This window comes from Oncorhynchus mykiss, chromosome 3 (assembly GCF_057628025.1).
Source record: "Oncorhynchus mykiss isolate SJ-2025 chromosome 3, ASM5762802v1, whole genome shotgun sequence".
Taxonomy (NCBI): Eukaryota; Metazoa; Chordata; class Actinopteri; order Salmoniformes; family Salmonidae; genus Oncorhynchus; species Oncorhynchus mykiss.
Window position 1 is genome coordinate 18,812,880 of NC_143024.1, and position 21,765 is coordinate 18,834,644.

Genomic DNA, 21,765 nt, shown 5'->3' on the forward strand with positions numbered 1-21,765 from the left:
CTGCGGTAACTCAACAAGCCTCTACCTCACCCCCTGCGGTAACTCAACTAGCCTCTACCTCCCCCCCTGCGGTAACTCAACCAGCCTCTACCTCCCCCCTGCGGTAACTCAACAAGCCTCTACCTCACCCCCTGCGGTAACTCAACTAGCCTCTACCTCCCCCCTGCGGTAACTCAACTAGCCTCTACCTCTCCCCCTGTGGTAACTCAACTAGCCTCCCCCTCCCCCCTGCGGTAACTCAACTAGCCTCTACCTCACCCCCTGCGGTAACTCAACTAGCCTCTACCTCCCCCCTGCGGTAACTCAACTAGCCTCTACCTCTCCCCCTGCGGTAACTCAACTAGCCTCTACCTCCCCCCTGCGGTAACTCAACTAGCCTCTACCTCCCCCCTGCGATAACTCAACTAGCCTCTACCTCCCCCATGCGGTAACTCAACTAGCCTCTATCTCCCCCCTGCGGTAACTCAACTAGCCTCTACCTCCCCCCTGCGGTAACTCAACTAGCCTCCCCCTCCCCCCTGCGGTAACTCAACAAGCCTCTACCTCCCCCTCCCCCTGTGGTAACTCAACTAGCCTCTACCTCCCCCTGTGGTAACTCAACTAGCCTCTACCTCCCCCCTGTGGTAACTCAAGTAACTTCTTCCTGCCCCCTGTGGTAACTCAAGTAACTTCTTCCTGCCCCCCTGTGGTAACTCAACAAGCCTCTACCCCCCCTGTGGTAACTCAACAAGCCTCTACCCCCCCTGTGGTAACTCAAGTAACTTCTTCATGCCCCCTGTGGTAACTCAAGTAACTTCTTCCTGCCCCCTGTGGTAACTCAAGTAACTTCTTCCTGCCCCCCTGTGGTAACTCAAGTAACTTCTTCCTGCCCCCCTGTGGTAACTCAAGTAACTTCTTCCTGCCCCCCTGTGGTAACTCAACAAGCCTCTACCCCCCCTGTGGTAACTCAAGTAACTTCTTCCTGCCCCCCTGTGGTAACTCAAGTAACTTCTTCCTGCCCCCCTGTGGTAACTCAACAAGCCTCTACCCCCCCTGTGGTAACTCAAGTAACTTCTTCATGCCCCCTGTGGTAACTCAAGTAACTTCTTCCTGCCCGATCCTGTCTCTTTCCTTGTCCTCTCATAATCTCCTTGGTCGTCTCCTCGAAGTGTAGAACTTCACTTAAAACAATATATCGTCCTCACCTGTATTTAGCAGAATAAATAAGTAAAGGGGATATGTTCTATTTAATAGTTATGAATCAACATTTAAGAAAACACATCACAGGAGACCAAAGTGTAAATCCAGAAACTGCATTTTAAAGCCAAACTCACCAAGAAAGATTCATGACATATGCATTTATATGCAATCTGTGATTTCAGGTACAGGTGTAAACAGATGTATTTCCCCCCCAAAAGAACAAGAGCATTACAACAGAACTGTAAAAAGTACAAAATTAAATCAATATTTGTGAAGGCTAATTGAAAATAACCCTTTGGCTTTCAAAACTCAAATTAAAAAGTACATCAAAACAACAATATAGAAAGTGTAAAAACAATGATTTCCATGCAACAAAGGCAACTGTGATGAACAATGACAACGCTAGAATGTTTCACAAATTATGTAGAGGATAGATGATTCCTTTTACACACACACCTTGGGGCTTGTATACTTGTTTTCTTGTTGCCTATCCAGGACCTATAGTCACTTAAACAGTCTGTGTCTAACACAGCTGTCCTTCCTGTGTGTTTGTGACAGAATGAAGCAAAGGCCTCACACACAGAGCACAAGTGCCACCATGTAAGAACTACACAACCCCCTACACTCCCAACCATAAACTCTGATCATCCACACATCCTCTCTCACAACACACACACAAGCACGATGAGAAAGATGAATAAAACAATTACCTGTCCGGGTTCAGAGAGCCCTTTCTCATGACTAGAGTTGCAAAATTCAGATAACTTTCCCCAAATTCCCCGGTTTTCCAGAAATCCTGGTTAAAATAATCCTAGAATTACACGAGCGAATAAACAGGAATTCCGTGAATCCTCCAACCAGGATTTCTGGAAAACCACAGGATTTTGCAACCCTACTGATGAGACAGAAATATTTTGTACAGCAGGTGGCAGATCCCAGGTTACTCTTCACTTCCACATTTACAGTTTGGTTTCAGCCTCCCTCAAAAACCTGGACATGGTTCATTGGCTAGAATCAAAATGAATTGGATTCAGAGAGAAAAGTTTTCCGTGGGTATTACATGTGAAATACAGTATCTGGTTCTGTCCCACCCATGTTATTAATAACATCTAAACAATAAAGACTTTCATTTCAGAACAAATAACTCAAACCAACCAATCAGATCTGATGTTATTTACAGGTGGAGTGGAAATCCTTCCAATGAGAGCTGCGACATCAAGCAACCGTGACAACAGGAAGTAAGAATGAATGTGCAATAGAGGAGCGGATTGGCATCACTGGACCTGGGTGGTGAGAGTCAGTGTCCTTTTTGCAGAGTCTTTGATGGACTGAGAGACCATGTGACAGGATCCAACAGTCCACTACATTTGGATTAAGTACATCAACTGACTGTACAATAAGCACAGTACATTAGGTGACAGGCTGCACTGGAGTGAGGTGACTGCATCGAAGAAACAAGGCACGAGTAAAAGATACAAAACATATCATGAAGAGAAGGAGGGAGAGGATGATTCCTCCACGTTCTCTCCCTCTACTATCTTCTAATTCCAAGGAAAACAACACGTCAAAGTCCAACATCTGACCAACGTTCGCGAAGCTCCCAGATTTTGTTGTGAACAGTGCTGATAACACAGTTTTCCCTGCAGTGAACTGAGAAGAATCATCACACACTAATGCTTACGCTAATGCTAACGCTAAAAGCTAATCTCCTGACCAAGTGTTGCAGCACATTTGGAGAGGAGATAAAATCTATGCTTTGAATGCTCTGGACCGAACGCTTTCGGCATTAAACACACTTCATCCAGTATGCCCCCCAACCCCTCCACCCCCCACCCATCCAGACAGAGACATGGCCATAGATTGTCAAGGCAAGCAGATATTAACAACAAATCCATTGAAAAGCAAGAAAATATTGGCATTAATCCGAACTACGATTCCAACACAGCACCGATTAAATTGTGACAGTCGCATTTGGGTTGACTGTGACATCGTCCTAGAATTGGTTTTGAACTCTTTCAGATGACATCGTGTCTAGGTCTGATGACATCTCTAGATGTGGAACCTCCCCCCGGCCTCCTGCCCCTTCCCAGTCTTCTCTACATCCCTCTCTATGTAAAGACACTATTCTCCCAATGAAAGTACATGACAGACAGACTAGCACACTGTATGTTGGTGTAGGAGTCATCTCCATGGTTTCTGCCGCCCCAGTCCAACCAAGTCCACTTTCTTTGTCATGATCAGGACAGAAAGGTAAGACCAGTCCCATGCAGACAGACAGGGAGACCAGTCCCATGCAGACAGACAGGGAGACCAGTCCCATGCAGACAGACAGGCGGATGTCGGACATCCTTTTATCAAACTCCACCTTCAGAGGCCGGAAAGAAACCTTGTCCATATTTGGACAGACAGAGACAATGGTTGTTGGTATAGCAACCCCCTTTTTGCATACAGAGACCGTGATATCACCAGGTATCACTCAGGGTCAATGGTCAAAGATGAAAGGTATTTTAATGGAAGTGGCTTGATGGTAAGCGAGGGCCCTGATTGGTGTGGACACAAAAATGTCAATGCATATTAACAGGAGGCCTGATCTCAGTCATGATTGGTTATTCATGTGTTCCACTGATATTTGATTGGCTGTTCCTGTGTTCCACTGATATTTGATTGGCTGTTCCTGTGTTCCACTGATATTTGATTGGCTCTCTGATGAGTCCAATCATCAGACAAGTCTTTGGAGTGCTTCTGTGACGGTGAGAGAAACTGTTTCCTCTGCCATGTCTGGATCAAGACCTCTCCCCCCATCCCTCCATTCCTTTCTCTACGTTTCACTCCTCCCCTCCAAGGTGCATAGTCCTCTTTTACTATGATAGAATCATTCAGAAATGATACAATGGCATGATTTAATTAATAATGCTCAGTTTTTTTACTAAATTGTATTAATTTCTGTCCCAATGAGAAGGAAAATAAAATGTTCCTAGGTGTTACTCCCACGTTCTTTGGAGGGATGGAGGGAGTGGACCTCGATGACGGAAGGATGAACAGAAGTAGGGATCACTGAGGTAACAGTGAGTCGTCCAGGAGGAGAGAAGGGTGTGAGGAAAAGCAGAGAGCAAATGATTTTGGCAGAAAGAGTGATAGAGGTGTTTTTTTGGCTTTCCTTAATGTTGTCAGCACTGCTTATGTGTGTAGTGTTTCTGAGAGTGTGTGTGTGTTGCATTGCTGTGTGTGTGTGTGTTCAGGCCCCGTGCTCCACTGGTTGTTGCAGACACACCTCACTGCCTGCTGATACGATGGGCAGTCTGTTGTCCATGTGGTAACTGATCAGGTGGCTCACACTCTCAAAGTGGTGGTCTTTGGTACGTACCTGAGTAGTTGGACAACACGCACAGACAGACACACACACACACACACACAGAGAAAGAGAGAGGGTCACAAAACATATCACGTCACAGCTGATAAGTGGGAAGGCTTCGGGTGGCTCGCTCTAACTCAGACACCTCTCCCTCCCAACTCACCACTCCCTCTGGGTCGACCAGTAGTAGGTGTTTGGGCTGACCCCCCTGTTGTCCAGTGAGGACGTACTGTCCAGGGGTGGTGCCTGACTCTCGAACCAGGAAGTCTCCGTCACGGGTCAGCAGTCTCTCAGCCTGCCTGCGACTCAGGCTGCCGTGGAACCAGGCCTCGCACTGCAGCTGTTCCACCAGAGGGGGCGCCGCTGAGACCCCCAGACCTGATACACCCAGGGAATCATCAAACGGCTCTGAGAGGAGAAGGAGAGAGGGCAGAGCGAGAGAGACGTTTTGAAACCATATGACCAGACCAGATTCATTCTTGATACAGTCAGGATACCAATATTCTAATTTCCCCTATGTCCAAACCCAAATGAATAAACTAATGACTTCTACTGTAGTGTAATTACTGCAATATAGCTGATAACCATTCTAATTAGTCTTATCTGAGATGACTGATAGTGACTGCTATAGACTGCAGGGCCAGTTGATGTATTGTATACAGACTCTAGCTGATAGGGCCAACTGGGACTCACTCATGTCGAACGCATCTCTGTGAGCATTGCCATTGGCTGCAGCTGTTGCGGGGCGGGGTTTATCCACATTGACGTATGAGGGGTCATCACACAGGTCCCGCCCTCCCTCCTTTGCTCCCACTGAAACAACCAATCAGAGGAGTTTAATCACATACCTGTCTGTCAGTATCACCTGGGAGGTGTTCAGGGATGGGAAACATTTAGAGTAGAACAGCTATATAGAATATCTGTTCTGCGATGTCACAGATAGAAGAACCCAGATAATTCACAGGATGTATAAATCTGAGGCATCTGTTTAGAAATTATTCTCACCAGCAGACATGGTGATAAGAGGAAGTCCAGTGGAGGAAGTGGGAGGAGATGGAGTTAGATTAAACCTACTATAACTACTAAGGACATGGTGATGAGAGGAAGTCCAGTGGAGGAAGTGGGAGGAGATGGAGTTAGATTAAACCTACTATAACTACTAAGGACATGGTGATGAGAGGAAGTCCAGTGGAGGGAAGTGGGAGGAGATGGAGTTAGATGAAACCTACTATAACTACTAAGGACATGGTGATAAGAGGAAGTCCAGTGGAGGAAGTGGGAGGAGATGGAGTTAGATGAAACCTACTATAACTACTAAGGACATGGTGATAAGAGGAAGTCCAGTGGAGGAAGTGGGAGGAGATGGAGTTAGAGTTAGATTAGAGTTAGATGAAACCTACTATAACTACTAAGGACATGGTGATGAGAGGAAGTCCAGTGGAGGAAGTGGGAGGAGATGGAGTTAGAGTTAGATTAGAGTTAGATGAAACCTACTATAACTACTAAGGACATGGTGACTTCTAGTGGACAACCAGAGACTTACACAACCAGATACTTTTTTTATTTTTTATTTAATTTTTTTAACCTTTATTTAACTAGGCAAGTAAGTTGAGAACAAATTCTTATTTTCAATGACGGCCTAGGAACAGTGGGTTAACTGCCTGTTCAGGGGCAAAATTACAGATTTGTACCTTGTCAGCTCAGGGATTTGAACTTGCAACCTTCCGGTTACCAGTCCAACACTCTAACCACTAGGCTACCCTGCCACCTCTATTTAACGTAAATATTTACATTGCATTTCTACATCTGAATGAGCGGGTGTTAGGGTGCTAAATATCCATATTTACGATGAGCGTATTATTCAACTGCATGTACGATAGATTAATTCCTCTGTCTGTCCTTCTCCCGCTCTTTCTTTCCCCAGCCCTTTCACTGTGTAACCAGCCGTCATATCGGGTTAGTCCACTAGGGACTTTTCATTGCATTATGTTAGAAATCAACCTATAATCTATCCTGTGTGTGTTTATGTCATTCTGTGTGATTATTTAGTTAGTCAGTAAATAAATAATTAAGACAATTTGTGTATCGCTGAATCATCATGCAGACTAGGGTTGGTGCAGATTTAGGTCAACGACGTTCAGAATGAGACTGATATGAGGTAATAATAATTCATGGATGACTAATATGATAAAGGTATATTCTGATATTCTTCAGTCAATTCGGGGAAATTGTAACTCATTAAACAAACTTTTTCTGTGGTGCCCAAGATTGCTAATGAGTTAATTGTTACATCATTAATTTAATCACATAATCATTTAAACGTAGTAAATTGATTTGATTAAATAATTGTCATCGCATTAATGGTATTCACGTCACAACACCCCTATGGGAACACAGAGACCAGTTGACACACACAGTGTCACAGTTGACACACACACACTGTCCTAGAGCAACACACACTGTCCGAGAGCAACACACACTGTCCGAGAGCAACACGCACACTGTCCTAGAGCAACACGCACACTGTCCTAGAGCAACACGCACACTGTCCTAGAGCAACACGCACACTGTCCTAGAGCAACACGCACACTGTCCGAGAGCAACACGCACTGTCCGAGAGCAACACACACTGTCCTAGAGCAACACGCACACTGTCCTAGAGCAACACGCACACTGTCCTAGAGCAACACGCACACTGTCCGAGAGCAACACGCACTGTCCGAGAGCAACACACACTGTCCGAGAGCAACACACACTGTCTGAGAGCAACACACACTGTCCGAGAGCAACACACACTGTCCTAGAGCAACACACACTGTCCAAGAGCAACACACACTGTCCGAGAGCAACACACACTGTCCGAGAGCAACACACACTGTCCGAGAGCAACACACACTGTCCGAGAGCAACACACACTGTCCGAGAGCAACACACACTGTCCGAGAGCAACACACACTGTCCTAGAGCAACACACACTGTCCAAGAGCAACACACACTGTCCTAGAGCAACACACACTGTCCGAGAGCAACACACACTGTCCGAGAGCAACACACACTGTCCGAGAGCAACACACACTGTCCGAGAGCAACACACACTGTCCGAGAGCAACACACACTGTCCTAGAGCAACACACACTGTCCTAGAGCAACACACATTGTCCTAGAGCAACACACACACTGTCCTAGAGCAACACACACACACTCTCCTAGAGCAACACACACACTGTCCTAGAGCAACACGGTCAATCTGACTCATTTCCTCTCACTGTGTCCGTGTCATTCTCTCACTGCAAGTCATTGTATTGTGTCACCTCATATCCTTTAGCTGTGTGTGAGTGTGAGTGTGAGTGTGTGTGTGTGTGTAAGAGTGAGTGAGAGAGTGAGTGAGTGAGTGAGTGAGTGAGAGAGAGTGAGAGAGATGGCTCACTTGGTAGAGGGGGAAGCGGCTGCTTGTGAATATCATTCTGGCCCGGCTGTCCATAGGGCTGAAAAGACACACACCAGAAGCAATTAAGATACAGATGGAAAAACATACATTACACTGACCAACTGACGACACACACACACACACTGTGAGGTGAATAAGGAGAGCGCCAGAGAGAGTGGAAGACTAAGGCCTGCTGTGATGTGAGAGTGAGACTGGGTCAGATGATTAGCCTACATACTGAACTGCCCTCTCTCCCCTGGAGCTGCAGTCTGGATTCAATACAATTGACTAACAATTACTTGATGTGTGTGTGTGTGTGTGTGTGTGTGTGTGTGTGTATATATATATATATACACAGTGCCTTGCGAAAGTATTCGGCCCCCTTGAACTTTGCGACCTTTTGCCACATTTCAGGCTTCAAACATAAAGATATAAAACTGTATTTTTTTTGTGAAGAATCAACAACAAGTGGGACACAATCATGAAGTGGAACGACATTTATTGGATATTTCAAACTTTTTTAACAAATCAAAAACTGAAAAATTGGGCGTGCAAAATTATTCAGCCCCCTTAAGTTAATACTTTGTAGCGCCACCTTTTGCTGCGATTACAGCTGTAAGTCGCTTGGGGTATGTCTCTATCAGTTTTGCACATCGAGAGACTGAAATTTTTTCCCATTCCTCCTTGCAAAACAACTCGAGCTCAGTGAGGTTGGATGGAGAGCATTTGTGAACAGCAGTTTTCAGTTCTTTCCACAGATTCTCGATTGGATTCAGGTCTGGACTTTGACTTGGCCATTCTAACACCTGGATATGTTTATTTTTAAACCATTCCATTGTAGATTTTGCTTTATGTTTTGGATCATTGTCTTGTTGGAAGACACATCTCCGTCCCAGTCTCAGGTCTTTTGCAGACTCCATTAGGGTTTCTTCCAGAATGGTCCTGTATTTGGCTCCATCCATCTTCCCATCAATTTTAACCATCTTCCCTGTCCCTGCTGAAGAAAAGCAGGCCCAAACCATGATGCTGCCACCACCATGTTTGACAGTGGGGATGGTGTGTTCAGCTATGTTGCTTTTACGCCAAACATAACATTTTGCATTGTTGCCAAAAAGTTCAATTTTGGTTTCATCTGACCAGAGCACCTTCTTCCACATGTTTGGTGTGTCTCCCAGGTGGCTTGTGGCAAACTTTAAACAACACTTTTTATGGATATCTTTAAGAAATGGCTCTCTTCTTGCCACTCTTCCATAAAGGCCAGATTTGTGCAATATACAACTGATTGTTGTCCTATGGACAGAGTCTCCCACCTCAGCTGTAGATCTCTGCAGTTCATCCAGAGTGATCATGGGCCTCTTGGCTGCATCTCTGATCAGTCTTCTCCTTGTATGAGCTGAAAGTTTAGAGGGACGGCCAGGTCTTGGTAGATTTGCAGTGGTCTGATACTCCTTCCATTTCAATATTATCGCCTGCACAGTGCTCCTTGTTTAAATGTTTAAAGCTTGGGAAATCTTTTTGTATCCAAATCCGGCTTTAAACTTCTTCACAACAGTATCTCGGACCTGCCTGGTGTGTTCCTTGTTCTTCATGATGCTCTCTGCGCTTTTAACGGACCTCTGAGACTATCACAGTGCAGGTGCATTTATACGGAGACTTGATTACACACAGGTGGATTGTATTTATCATCATTAGTCATTTAGGTCAACATTGGATCATTCAGAGATCCTCACTGAACTTCTGGAGAGAGTTTGCTGCACTAAAAGTAAAGGGGCTGAATAATTTTGCACGCCCAATTTTTCAGTTTTTGATTTGTTAAAAAAGTTTGAAATATCCAATAAATGTCGTTCCACTTCATGATTGTGTCCCACTTGTTGTTGATTCTTCACAAAAAAATACAGTTTTATATCTTTATGTTTGAAGCCTGAAATGTGGCAAAAGGTCGCAAAGTTCAAGGGCGCCGAATACTTTCGCAAGGCACTGTATATATCTCACCAGCGTAGCCCCAGGGCGGGCCCTCATGTCCACCAGTCCCCCAGGAGGAGGTTGTTTCCCAGGGAAGTTATTATAGTACGGAACATCTGCAGGGGGTGGTGCTCCCTCATCTTCCTCTTCCTCCCACGCTGAGCCATCAAACGGAGCCATCCTGAGAAAGGGGAGAGGAGTTAGAACTCAGGAGTGAGAAACACACACACACACACACACACACACACACACACACACACACACACACACACACACACACACACACACACACACACCTGTCATGGGGGGTGACCAGTTTGGGGGGGTTCTTCAGGTACTGTTTGAAGCGTAGTTCGAAGGCCTGCCCTATGGTACTGATGACTTCCTGGGCCAAGCCCTCCGAACACTCCAGGATATGACACGCTGGACAGAAAAGAAGCAGAGAGGAGGGTAAACAACAGAGGTAAGGAATATTGGCACTGCCTCGCTGTCCAAAGAAAGGTACTGAACAGGGATTTGATGTGCTGCTGGATAAATATATTGAGTTTGTGTTTATTTTTACAGGGACAGTGCACATTAATCAATGTTTCAGTAAAAGTGCCGGTTTTAGCCAGCTGGCAAATTTTCAACTGCAGTCCCTGGGCAGGTTATTTAAAACAATTACAATATAGACAATCAATGAGCAGTGAGCACACGCAGAATAATATAGGACAAGCAACACGTAGCACGCAGACAAAGCAACAAAACAAAATACATAAAAGCAACAAAGTAGAGGGATGACATTGATGTAAGGTACTGAACAAGGACTGGATGTGCTGCTGGATAAATCTATTGGAGGAATGACATTGATGTAAGGTACTGAACAAGGACTGGATGTGCTGCTGGATGAATCTACTGGAGGGATGACATTGATGTAAGGTACTGAACAAGGACTGGATGTACTGCTGGATGAATCTACTGGAGGGATGACATTGATGTAAGGTACTGAACAAGGACTGGATGTGCTGCTGGATAAATCTACTGGAGGGATGACATTGATGTAAGGTACTGAACAAGGACTGGATGTGCTGCTGGATAAATCTATTGGAGGGATGACATTGATGTAAGGTACTGAACAAGGACTGGATGTGCTGCTGGATAAATCTATTGGAGGGATGACATTGATGTAAGGTACTGAACAAGGACTGGATGTGCTGCTGGATAAATCTATTGGAAGGATGACATTGATGTAAGGTACTGAACAAGGACTGGATGTGCTGCTGGATAAATCTATTGGAGGGATGACATTGATGTAAGGTACTGAACAAGGACTGGATGTGCTGCTGGATAAATCTATTGGAGGGATGACATTGATGTAAGGTACTGAACAAGGACTGGATGTGCTGCTGGATAAATCTATTGGAGGGATGACATTGATGTAAGGTACTGAACAAGGACTGGATGTGCTGCTGGATAAATCTATTGGAAGGATGACATTGATGTAAGGTACTGAACAAGGACTGGATGTGCTGATGGATAAATCTATTGGAGGGATGACATTGATGTAAGGTACTGAACAAGGACTGGATGTGCTGCTGGATAAATCTATTGGAAGGATGACATTGATGTAAGGTACTGAACAAGGACTGGATGTGCTGCTGGATAAATCTATTGGAGGGATGACATTGATGTAAGGTACTGAACAAGGACTGGATGTGCTGCTGGATAAATCTATTGGAGGGATGACATTGATGTAAGGTACTGAACAAGGACTGGATGTGCTGCTGGATAAATCTATTGGAGTGATGACATTGATGTAAGGTACTGAACAAGGACTGGATGTGCTGCTGGATAAATCTATTGGAGTGATGACATTGATGTAAGGTACTGAACAAGGACTGGATGTGCTGCTGGATAAATCTACTGGCGGGATGACATTGATGTAAGGTACTGAACAAGGACTGGATGTGCTGCTGGATAAATCTATTGGAGGGATGACATTGATGTAAGGTACTGAACAAGGACTGGATGTGCTGCTGGATAAATCTATTGGAGGGATGACATTGATGTAAGGTACTGAACAAGGACTGGATGTGCTGCTGGATAAATCTACTGGAGGGATGACATTAATGTAAGGTACTGAACAAGGACTGGATGTGCTGCTGGATGAATCTACTGGAGGGATGACATTGATGTAAGGTACTGAACAAGGACTGGATGTGCTGCTGGATAAATCTATTGGAGGGATGACATTGATGTAAGGTACTGAACAAGGACTGGATGTGCTGCTGGATAAATCTACTGGAGGGATGACATTGATGTAAGGTACTGAACAAGGACTGGATGTGCTGCTGGATAAATCTATTGGAGGGATGACATTGATGTAAGGTACTGAACAAGGACTGGATGTGCTGCTGGATAAATCTATTGGAGGGATGACATTGAAGTAAGGTACTGAACAAGGACTGGATGTGCTGCTGGATAAATCTATTGGAGGGATGACATTGATGTAAGGTACTGAACAAGGACTGGATGTGCTGCTGGATAAATCTATTGGAGGAATGACATTGATGTAAGGTACTGAACAAGGACTGGATGTGCTGCTGGATAAATCTATTGGAGGGATGACATTGATGTAAGGTACTGAACAAGGACTGGATGTGCTGCTGGATAAATCTATTGGAGGAATGACATTGATGTAAGGTGCTGAACAAGGACTGGATGTGCTGCTGGATAAATATATTGGAGGGATGACATTGATGTAAGGTACTGAACAAGGACTGGATGTGCTGCTGGATAATCTATTGGAGGGATGACATTGATGTAAGGTACTGAACAAGGACTGGATGTGCTGCTGGATAAATCTATAGGAGGGATGACATTGATGTAAGGTACTGAACAAGGACTGGATGTGCTGCTGGATAATCTATTGGAGGGATGACATTGATGTAAGGTACTGAACAAGGACTGGATGTGCTGCTGGATAAATCTATTGGAGGGATGACATTGATGTAAGGTACTGAACAAGGACTGGATGTGCTGCTGGATAAATCTATTGGAGGGATGACATTGATGTAAGGTACTGAACAAGGACTGGATGTGCTGCTAGATAAATCTATTGGAGGGATGACATTGATGTAAGGTACTGAACAAGGACTGGATGTGCTGCTGGATAAATCTATTGGAGGGATGACATTGATGTAAGGTACTGAACAAGGACTGGATGTGCTGCTGGATAAATCTATAGGAGGGATGACATTGATGTAAGGTACTGAACAAGGACTGGATGTGCTGCTGGATAAATCTACTGGAGGGATGACATTGATGTAAGGTACTGAACAAGGACTGGATGTGCTGCTGGATAAATCTATTGGAGGGATGACATTGATGTAAGGTACTGAACAAGGACTGGATGTGCTGCTGGATAAATCTATTGGAGGGATGACATTGATGTAAGGTACTGAACAAGGACTGGATGTGCTGCTGGATAAATCTATTGGAGGGATGACATTGATGTAAGGTACTGAACAAGGACTGGATGTGCTGCTGGATAAATCTATTGGAGGGATGACATTGATGTAAGGTACTGAACAAGGACTGGATGTGCTGCTGGATAAATCTATTGGAGGGATGACATTGATGTAAGGTACTGAACAAGGACTGGATGTGCTGCTGGATAAATCTATTGGAGGGATGACATTGATGTAAGGTACTGAACAAGGACTGGATGTGCTGCTGGATAAATCTATTGGAGGGATGACATTGATGTAAGGTACTGAACAAGGACTGGATGTGCTGCTGGATAATCTATTGGAGTGATGACATTGATGTAAGGTACTGAACAAGGACTGGATGTGCTGCTGGATAAATCTATTGGAGGGATGACATTGATGTAAGGTACTGAACAAGGACTGGATGTGCTGCTGGATAAATCTATTGGAGGAATGACATTGATGTAAGGTACTGAACAAGGACTGGATGTGCTGCTGGATAAATCTATTGGAGGAATGACATTGATGTAAGGTACTGAACAAGGACTGGATGTGCTGCTGGATAAATCTATTGGAGGAATGACATTGATGTAAGGTACTGAACAAGGACTGGATGTGCTGCTGGATAAATCTATTGGAGGGATGACATTGATGTAAGGTACTGAACAAGGACTGGATGTGCTGCTGGATAAATCTATTGGAGGAATGACATTGATGTAAGGTACTGAACAAGGACTGGATGTGCTGCTGGATAAATCTATTGGAGGGATGACATTGATGTAAGGTACTGAACAAGGACTGGATGTGCTGCTGGATAAATCTATTGGAGGGATGACATTGATGTAAGGTACTGAACAAGGACTGGATGTGCTGCTGGATAAATCTATTGGAGGGATGACATTGATGTAAGGTACTGAACAAGGACTGGATGTGCTGCTGGATAAATCTATTGGAGGGATGACATTGATGTAAGGTACTGAACAAGGACTGGATGTGCTGCTAGATAAATCTATTGGAGGGATGACATTGATGTAAGGTACTGAACAAGGACTGGATGTGCTGCTGGATAAATCTATTGGAGGGATGACATTGATGTAAGGTACTGAACAAGGACTGGATGTGCTGCTGGATAAATCTATAGGAGGGATGACATTGATGTAAGGTACTGAACAAGGACTGGATGTGCTGCTGGATAAATCTACTGGAGGGATGACATTGATGTAAGGTACTGAACAAGGACTGGATGTGCTGCTGGATAAATCTATTGGAGGGATGACATTGATGTAAGGTACTGAACAAGGACTGGATGTGCTGCTGGATAAATCTATTGGAGGGATGACATTGATGTAAGGTACTGAACAAGGACTGGATGTGCTGCTGGATAAATCTATTGGAGGGATGACATTGATGTAAGGTACTGAACAAGGACTGGATGTGCTGCTGGATAAATCTATTGGAGGAATGACATTGATGTAAGGTACTGAACAAGGACTGGATGTTCTGCTGGATAAATCTATTGGAGGGATGACATTGAGTCTCACCTCTCTGGTTGACTGGGTCTTTGGCCACGTAAGCTACATACTCTGCTGTGTCCTGAGGGAGAGAAAAGAGAAGAGGGGGATGGGGAGGAGGAAGAGAGGGTGTGAGGGGTAAATGAGAGGGAAATATGGAGAGGGTGAGGAGAAAAGGGGAGAGTGGGTGAGTTGGAAGAGAGAAGGAAGCAAAGACGTTTAGTCGGAAGAGCTATTAACACACAATGATCTAGAGGAGGAAGAGGAAGAGCTATTAACACACCATGATCTAGAGAGGAGGAAGAGGAAGGCTACTAACACACCATGATCTAGAGAGGAGGAAGAGGAAGGTTACTAACACACCATGATCTAGACAGGAGGAAGAGGAAGAGCTATTAACACACCATGATCTAGAGGAGGAAGAGGAAGAGCTACTAACACACCATGATCTAGAGGAGGAAGAGCTATTAACACAATGATCTAGAGGAGGAAGAGAAAGAGCTATTAACACACAATGATCTAGAGGAGGAAGAGGAAGAGCTATTAACACACAATGATCTAGAGGAGGAAGAGGAAGAGCTATTAACACACCATGATCTAGAGAGGAAGAATCGGAAGAGCTATTAACACACAATGATCTAGAAGAGGAAGAGGAAGAGCTATTAACACACAATGATCTAGAGGAGGAAGAGGAAGAGCTATTAACACACAATGATCTAGAGAGGAGAAAGAGGAAGAGCTATTAACACACAATGATCTAGAGAGGAGGAAGAGGAAGAGCTATTAACACACCATGATCTAGAGAGGAGGAAGAGGAAGAGCTACTAACACACCATGATCTAGAGAGGAGGAAGAGGAAGGCTACTAACACACCATGATCTAGACAGGAGGAAGAGGAAGAGCTATTAACACACCATGATCTAGAGGAGGAAGAGGAAGAGCTATTAACACACAATGATCTAGAGGAGGAAGAGCTATTAACACAATGATCTAGAGGAGGAAGAGAAATAGATATTAACACACAATGATCTAGAGGAGGAAGAGGAAGAGCTATTAACACACAATGATCTAGAGGAGGAAGAGGGAGAGCTATTAACACACCATGATCTAGAGAGGAAGAAGAGGAAGAGCTATTAAAACACAATGAACTAGAGAGGAAGAAGAGAGGAGGAGGAAGAGAAAGAGCTATTAACACACAATGATCTAGAGAAAGAGCTATTAACACACCATGATCTAGAGAGGAGGAAGAGGAAGAGCTATTAACACACCATGATCTAGAGAGGAAGAAGAGGAAGAGCTATTAAAACACAATGAACTAGAGAGGAAGAAGAGAGGAGGAGGAAGAGAAAGAATACATGTCTGAGGAAGAGAGGCAGGGAGTTCCACTGACGTGGATGAAGACAAAGGAGGGAGGAAAAGAGGAAAGGAGCTATGGAATACAGAGAGAGATGGATAGAGGAAAAGAAAGATGGACGGAGCAAGACGGAGAGGCAGCGTGACAGGGATAGCGGAGTAGATGGAAAAACAGAGTGAAGCAGGGAGAGAGAGAGAGAGAGAGAGAGAGAGGCATAGAGGAGTAGATGGGTGGACAGAGTGAAGCAGGAAGAGAGAGAGAGAGAGGCATAGAGGAGTAGATGGGTGGACAGAGTGAAGCAGGGAGAGAGAGAGAGAGAGGCATAGAGGAGTAGATGGGTGGACAGAGTGAAGCAGGGAGAGCGAGAGAGAGAGAGAGAGAGAGAGAGAGAGAGAGAGAGAAGTAGATGGGTGGACAGAGTGAAGCAGGGAGAGAGAGAGAGAGAGAGAGAGAGAGGCATAGAGAAGTAGATGGGTGGACAGAGTGAAGCAGGGAGAGAGAGAGAGAGAGAGGCATAGAGAAGTAGATGGGTGGACAGAGTGAAGCAGGGAGAGAGAGAGAGGCATAGAGAAGTAGATGGGTGGACAGAGGCAGAGCAATGAATAGAGTGGGTATAGAGGATGGATAGTGAGGTGAGCAAGGGAGAGGGCTGTATGACTCACTGGGTCTCCTCCAGAAGCGAAAGAGATGGACTGCATGTGATGATTTGCAATTATCTGTGAAAAGAGAGAGAGAGATCATGTCTCTCCATTCAGCAGTAGGGGTTGGTTCTATTGACAGTTAGATATAGTGAATAATAAATACCTAACTGACTGGATGATGTAATTAACACCATGTAACAGTCTGTAATAACAAACCCAGATAAATCAATAACAACAAACACTCATTCAGGATCCATGCACGAAAGTTCTTGTGTGTGTGTGTCACCTGTTTGCAGTCGGAGGCCAGCAGGTTGAGGCTGCTGGTAGAGACCGTCAGGCTGATGGTCATCCCAGCAAACTGCAGGTTACGTTTCCCCAGAATGGACTTCATACAGCGAGACGACGGCTGGAGAGGGAGGGGAGGGACATTCATGTTAAACAGAAGGCCAACAGGGAAAGGAAGATTTCACCAATAAGGAAGATTAAACAGAAGATATCCTAAAGGATAACAACAGAGCATAGTAAACGTACTGTACAATATACAGAGAATAATGTGTGTGTGTGAAGGCAATAGAGAGGGAGAAGCATGTCTGAGCCGTGTGTGTGTGTGAAGGCAATAGAGAGGGAGAAGCATGTCTGAGCCGTGTGTGTGTGTGAAGGCAATAGAGAGGGAGAAGCATGTCTGAGCCGTGTGTGTGTGTGTGTGTGTGTGTATGTGTGTATGTAGAAGAACAGCTGCAGGCTGCCACTGAAGCTTGTCTAGTCAAGTCTCACACAGTCCCCCACAGTCTCCCACAGTCTCCCACAGTCTCACAGGGCCAGACATGATTTAGCCAAACCAGTCTGTTGTGTATATAGCTGTTTTATGTAGTGTTTGGGTGGATGCATGGAGTTTTACAGGAATTCCCCCCCCCCCCCACAGAAAGACAGGCTGGGCCCGGCCCAGACGGAGTTGGCTTAGACTCGGAACACACAACTTAGTCACAAGTCTCCCTCATGCAAGGGGCAGTGTGTACATGTGTGAGAGAGACAGAGGTAATTACCTGGAAGTACCACTGACCACAGAGTGGTCAATCCAGCTAAATCCAGATCCAACAACGCCCTGACCACGGCCTTCCACTTAACACATAAATAAATAATACTCTTTGTGTGTGTATATTGGTGTACCTTTCTCTTGCGTTGGGCTCCTTTGGCTCCAGGCACTGCCTCACACACCACTGAGATAGCCTCTCTGAAACAACAACACGTGTGAGAATCTCTCTGTAACACACTTGTGCGGATTTCACACTGTGCAGCAGATTAGATGAAATCTGGCAACATGTGACACAGACTTGATCATCCTGACAACCACACTCATCCTCACCATGGATACAAACATCACTATAGAAACCAGAAGGAAACCACCAGGATTCCAGAACATGCTAATTTAGAGGTTGTGAGGGCGGTAGGCACACACACACAATACTGTTAAACCTAAATAGAACGGGGCAAAAAAGAGAACTGGGGGATATGAACTGGAGATAAATAATGCATTTTTATGTGAAAAGGAGGTAGCTAGTAAGAGTACATTTTGTGATTTGCAATGTTTTGAACCAGAGCCCTATACAACACTTAGCTCTAACTACATGGCTATGTTTTGAACCAGAGCCCTATACAACACTTAGCTCTAACTACATGGCTCTGTTTTGAACCAGAGCAATATACAACACTTAGCTCTAACTACATGGCTCTGTTTTGTACTACCTAACCACGGTACATCTGCGTGCAGTAACTTGATCATTAGCCTTAAACAACAGCTTAAACGGTTAGTTCACCCAAATGACAAAATAACACATTGGTTTCCTTACCCTGTAAACAGTCTAAGGACAAGGTATGACAGCAATCCATGCCTTGGTTTAGTTTTCCTGGCACTGTTTCCAAATGCTAACGTTTTAGCAATTGTTGCACAAATCCCATTCAAGTCATGGTACCGACATTAGCATTTTCCGCACATCATGTTCAAATCATCTATAAGTGACTTTGTTGAGCTTCACAATCAATTTGACATACTTCCGGGGATTTTGATTGTCATAATGTTTCCATAGACTGCTTACAGGGTAACGAAACCAATATGACATTTTGTAATTGGTTGAACTATCCCTTGAACAATTGGAGGTTCGCACCTGGTGACCTGAGTTCTGGTGTTGAAGTCCAGCGCCCTCATAGACTGTAGCACCTCCACACAGCCCATATACTACACAGGAAATAGAGAGGAGACGCATATGAACAGGGATGCCACATCCTACAGCACTCCTCTCCACACAGCCCATACACTACACAGGAAACAGGAAAGGAACTCATATGAACTAGGATTCCATTTCCTCCAGAACACCCACACTGACCGGAGGGGCAGATGGAAACAGATAGAGACGGAAAGATGGACAGACAAGAGAATAGATCATTTTGAGAGAGCAACAGAAAAATGGATAGATATGGAAAGTTAAAGAAATATGCAAGTACTAGCCTATAGGCCTACGTCCAACAAACTGAAAAACAGAGAACAACCAACTCTTACCCGTACTGAGTAGGCGACCCCAGTGGTGCTGACCACATGGTCTGAGTGTAGCCATCCTCTGGTGGGCTTGTTGACGAAGGAGCCGTGGCGCGTCCACTCATCTCCCCCCAGCTGCCCCCCCTCCACCCGCGCCCTCCTGGACGCCCCACCCAGCCGGTTCATATCCTGCAGAGGGGGGCGATGGGGGGGAGAGGGGGCTGTTAGACAGGGAGGGGGGTGAGGAGTGGGAGAGCTGGAACTGTTACCCCCTGAAGACCCCATGGGGGCTTGAGCCCGCTGAGGCCTAATGGAGACCTTGAGGCCTGGGAGTAGAGTAGCAGAGATGCCCAGGCGAAGGGCTCCCATCCTGGGGAAGAAGGAACAGAGCGTGGTGGGGCTGTTCTCGGCCCGGCGGGGGGAGGAAGGGGGGAGGATGGGTGTGAGAGAGGAGGAGGAGAGGGAGGAGGGTAGCCCAGGAGGGGTGAGGGGGGTTGCGGGGGTGGAAGGGGGGAGGGACAAAGGGTTGGAGTTGGTATCGTCATTCGAACTGAGAGATTCACTCCGGAAGTGAGTGTACTTAGTTTTAGGGACCAGCTCCATCATGGATCTGAGATGTTTGATGTTATTTCAGTGTTTCTCTAACAAGTCCACACACACTGGTGTGATTCAGTCTAAACAACAACGGTGGTTCATTCTCTCCTTCTCTGTATTATCAGTCGCTCGCTCAAAAACTCGCTCGTCTTTCTTTCCCTCTCAGTGACCGTTGTCTGTCCGTCCGCCCTGTTTTATATCCTCCCGTCATTGTCAGGCAGTGCAGCAGACACTGCGCAAGAAACACCATCTACAAGACAGAGGAGAGCAGCAAGAGGAGCGATTGAAGATCAGAGGGGATCACTCTAAGAGTCTAACCCAGCACACTGATGGAGTGATACTCAGTTGTTTGGTGTCTTCGCTGTCAGTCTTACAACATGTTATCACTTTCAATCCACAGAAATGAATGCCACTTTCCAATAGACAGAATCAAAAAGGATTTTTGTGATCAAGTATGTAGCACCTGTTCTGAAAAATGCTGTTTGAGCACATCAGCATGTCAACTAATGTAGCATGGCACTTAAGTCCAGTTGTTCATCTTTGAGCACCATGGAGATTCCACATACAACCTCAGAATGTGATTGTCTATTGACACAGAAACTCAGGTGGTATGAGTTACTCAATCAAGGGGCCTACCCTCATGTGTCTGTTAGCATGTGTTGGAGTAGAAACCTACTCTACTGCCTGTAAATGGCACAGAGTGTGTGAGTCTGTGGTGTGTGTGTGCGCGTTTCAGCGTGTCTGTCAGGACAGTAGCTCACTAGCCTCTCTTGCCTGACACGGGCCCATAAAATCCCTATCAGCTGCCAACGAGTAGATCAGAAGGGACACACACACACACACACACACACACACACACACACGGGTTGATACAACAGAGTAAGATTATCTGCAGAGTTTAATATAGCAAAGTTCTGTTAAGACCTGCTGATCTATGGCCAGACACCAATTCTGGCAGGGAAAATCTCTCTATCCCTCCTGCTTTTTATTCCTCTCTCTCTCTTTATCCCTCTTTCTCTCCTGTGAGCAGCTTTGTTTTTCAGGTTCCAAGGCTGCTGGAGAATGCTCCTAAGTAATTTAACTCTTCCTCCTCTGTACTCTTTCACTCCCTCTTCCTTACACACTCCCTCTCCCTTTTCCTCACTCCCTCTCTCTCTTCCTCCAGATGGTCTCGTGTCCTCTCTGGATGGCCTTGGCTTTCTCCCCCTCTTCCTCTCTCTTCCTCCAGATCACCTCCTGTGCAGTCTCTCTCCCGCTCTCTGCGCTTCTCTCTCCCCTCAGCTTGTCCTCTCCTATCCTCTCATGGAATCCCTCTCTCCTCCTCCACACTGTTTTCTGTGCCTCCCTCAGTAGCCGCTGCACTTCCTCCTTCTCTCGCTCCACCACTTCCTGCCTTCTCTTCCAAATGATCTCTCGCTCCCCCTCCCCCCCTCCCTCGTCTCCTTTCCCGTTCTCCAGACTGTCCTCTTAAACAGTCCCTCTACTTCAAAGATTGTCTGTCTCTCTCCACACTCACTCTGTAACTACAGCCAGAGTCTATACAATGCACATAACCTAGTAACAGACACCACTAGATAAGAAAACGACTGATAGATAAGAAAGCACCAGATGCTGGGCTTGTCCCTGACTGAAGTTTCTGATATGGCTAAAACCGTAGGTAGAGCTGTTCTAGAACATTGCTGCCCTGGTTAGAGTGGATACGTTCTGGAGCACCATAGCATCAGAAGTGCTAGAGTTGGAGAAGT

At 45.4% G+C, this 21,765-nt stretch overlaps 1 protein-coding gene across 4 annotated transcripts in view; it reads right to left on the reverse strand.

Annotated features, from left to right (window-relative positions):
* Nucleotides 1-1,276: 1,276 nt before the first annotated feature.
* Nucleotides 1,277-21,765, reverse strand: part of LOC110520788 (SHC-transforming protein 1) — a 35,820-nt gene continuing 15,331 nt past the window's right edge. For 2 of the 4 annotated variants that reach the window (XM_090223731.1, XM_090223722.1), the window contains 12 exons: nucleotides 19,451-19,615; nucleotides 19,059-19,129; nucleotides 18,064-18,127; nucleotides 17,183-17,302; nucleotides 16,918-16,971; nucleotides 14,932-14,983; nucleotides 10,217-10,343; nucleotides 9,951-10,101; nucleotides 7,959-8,016; nucleotides 5,225-5,344; nucleotides 4,695-4,939; nucleotides 1,277-4,543 (listed from right to left, as the gene is read on the reverse strand). In XM_090223731.1, coding sequence (XP_090079857.1) covers nucleotides 4,415-4,543; nucleotides 4,695-4,939; nucleotides 5,225-5,344; nucleotides 7,959-8,016; nucleotides 9,951-10,101; nucleotides 10,217-10,343; nucleotides 14,932-14,983; nucleotides 16,918-16,971; nucleotides 17,183-17,302; nucleotides 18,064-18,127; nucleotides 19,059-19,129; nucleotides 19,451-19,612 — 1,353 coding nt within the window. In that variant the 5' untranslated portion in view covers nucleotides 19,613-19,615 and the 3' untranslated portion in view covers nucleotides 1,277-4,414. Of the gene's footprint in view, nucleotides 4,544-4,694; nucleotides 4,940-5,224; nucleotides 5,345-7,958; nucleotides 8,017-9,950; nucleotides 10,102-10,216; nucleotides 10,344-14,931; nucleotides 14,984-16,917; nucleotides 16,972-17,182; nucleotides 17,303-18,063; nucleotides 18,128-19,058; nucleotides 19,130-19,450; nucleotides 20,217-21,765 lie in introns of those variants that run through there. The other 2 variants (XM_090223713.1, XM_090223736.1) reach the window with 2 other exon arrangements.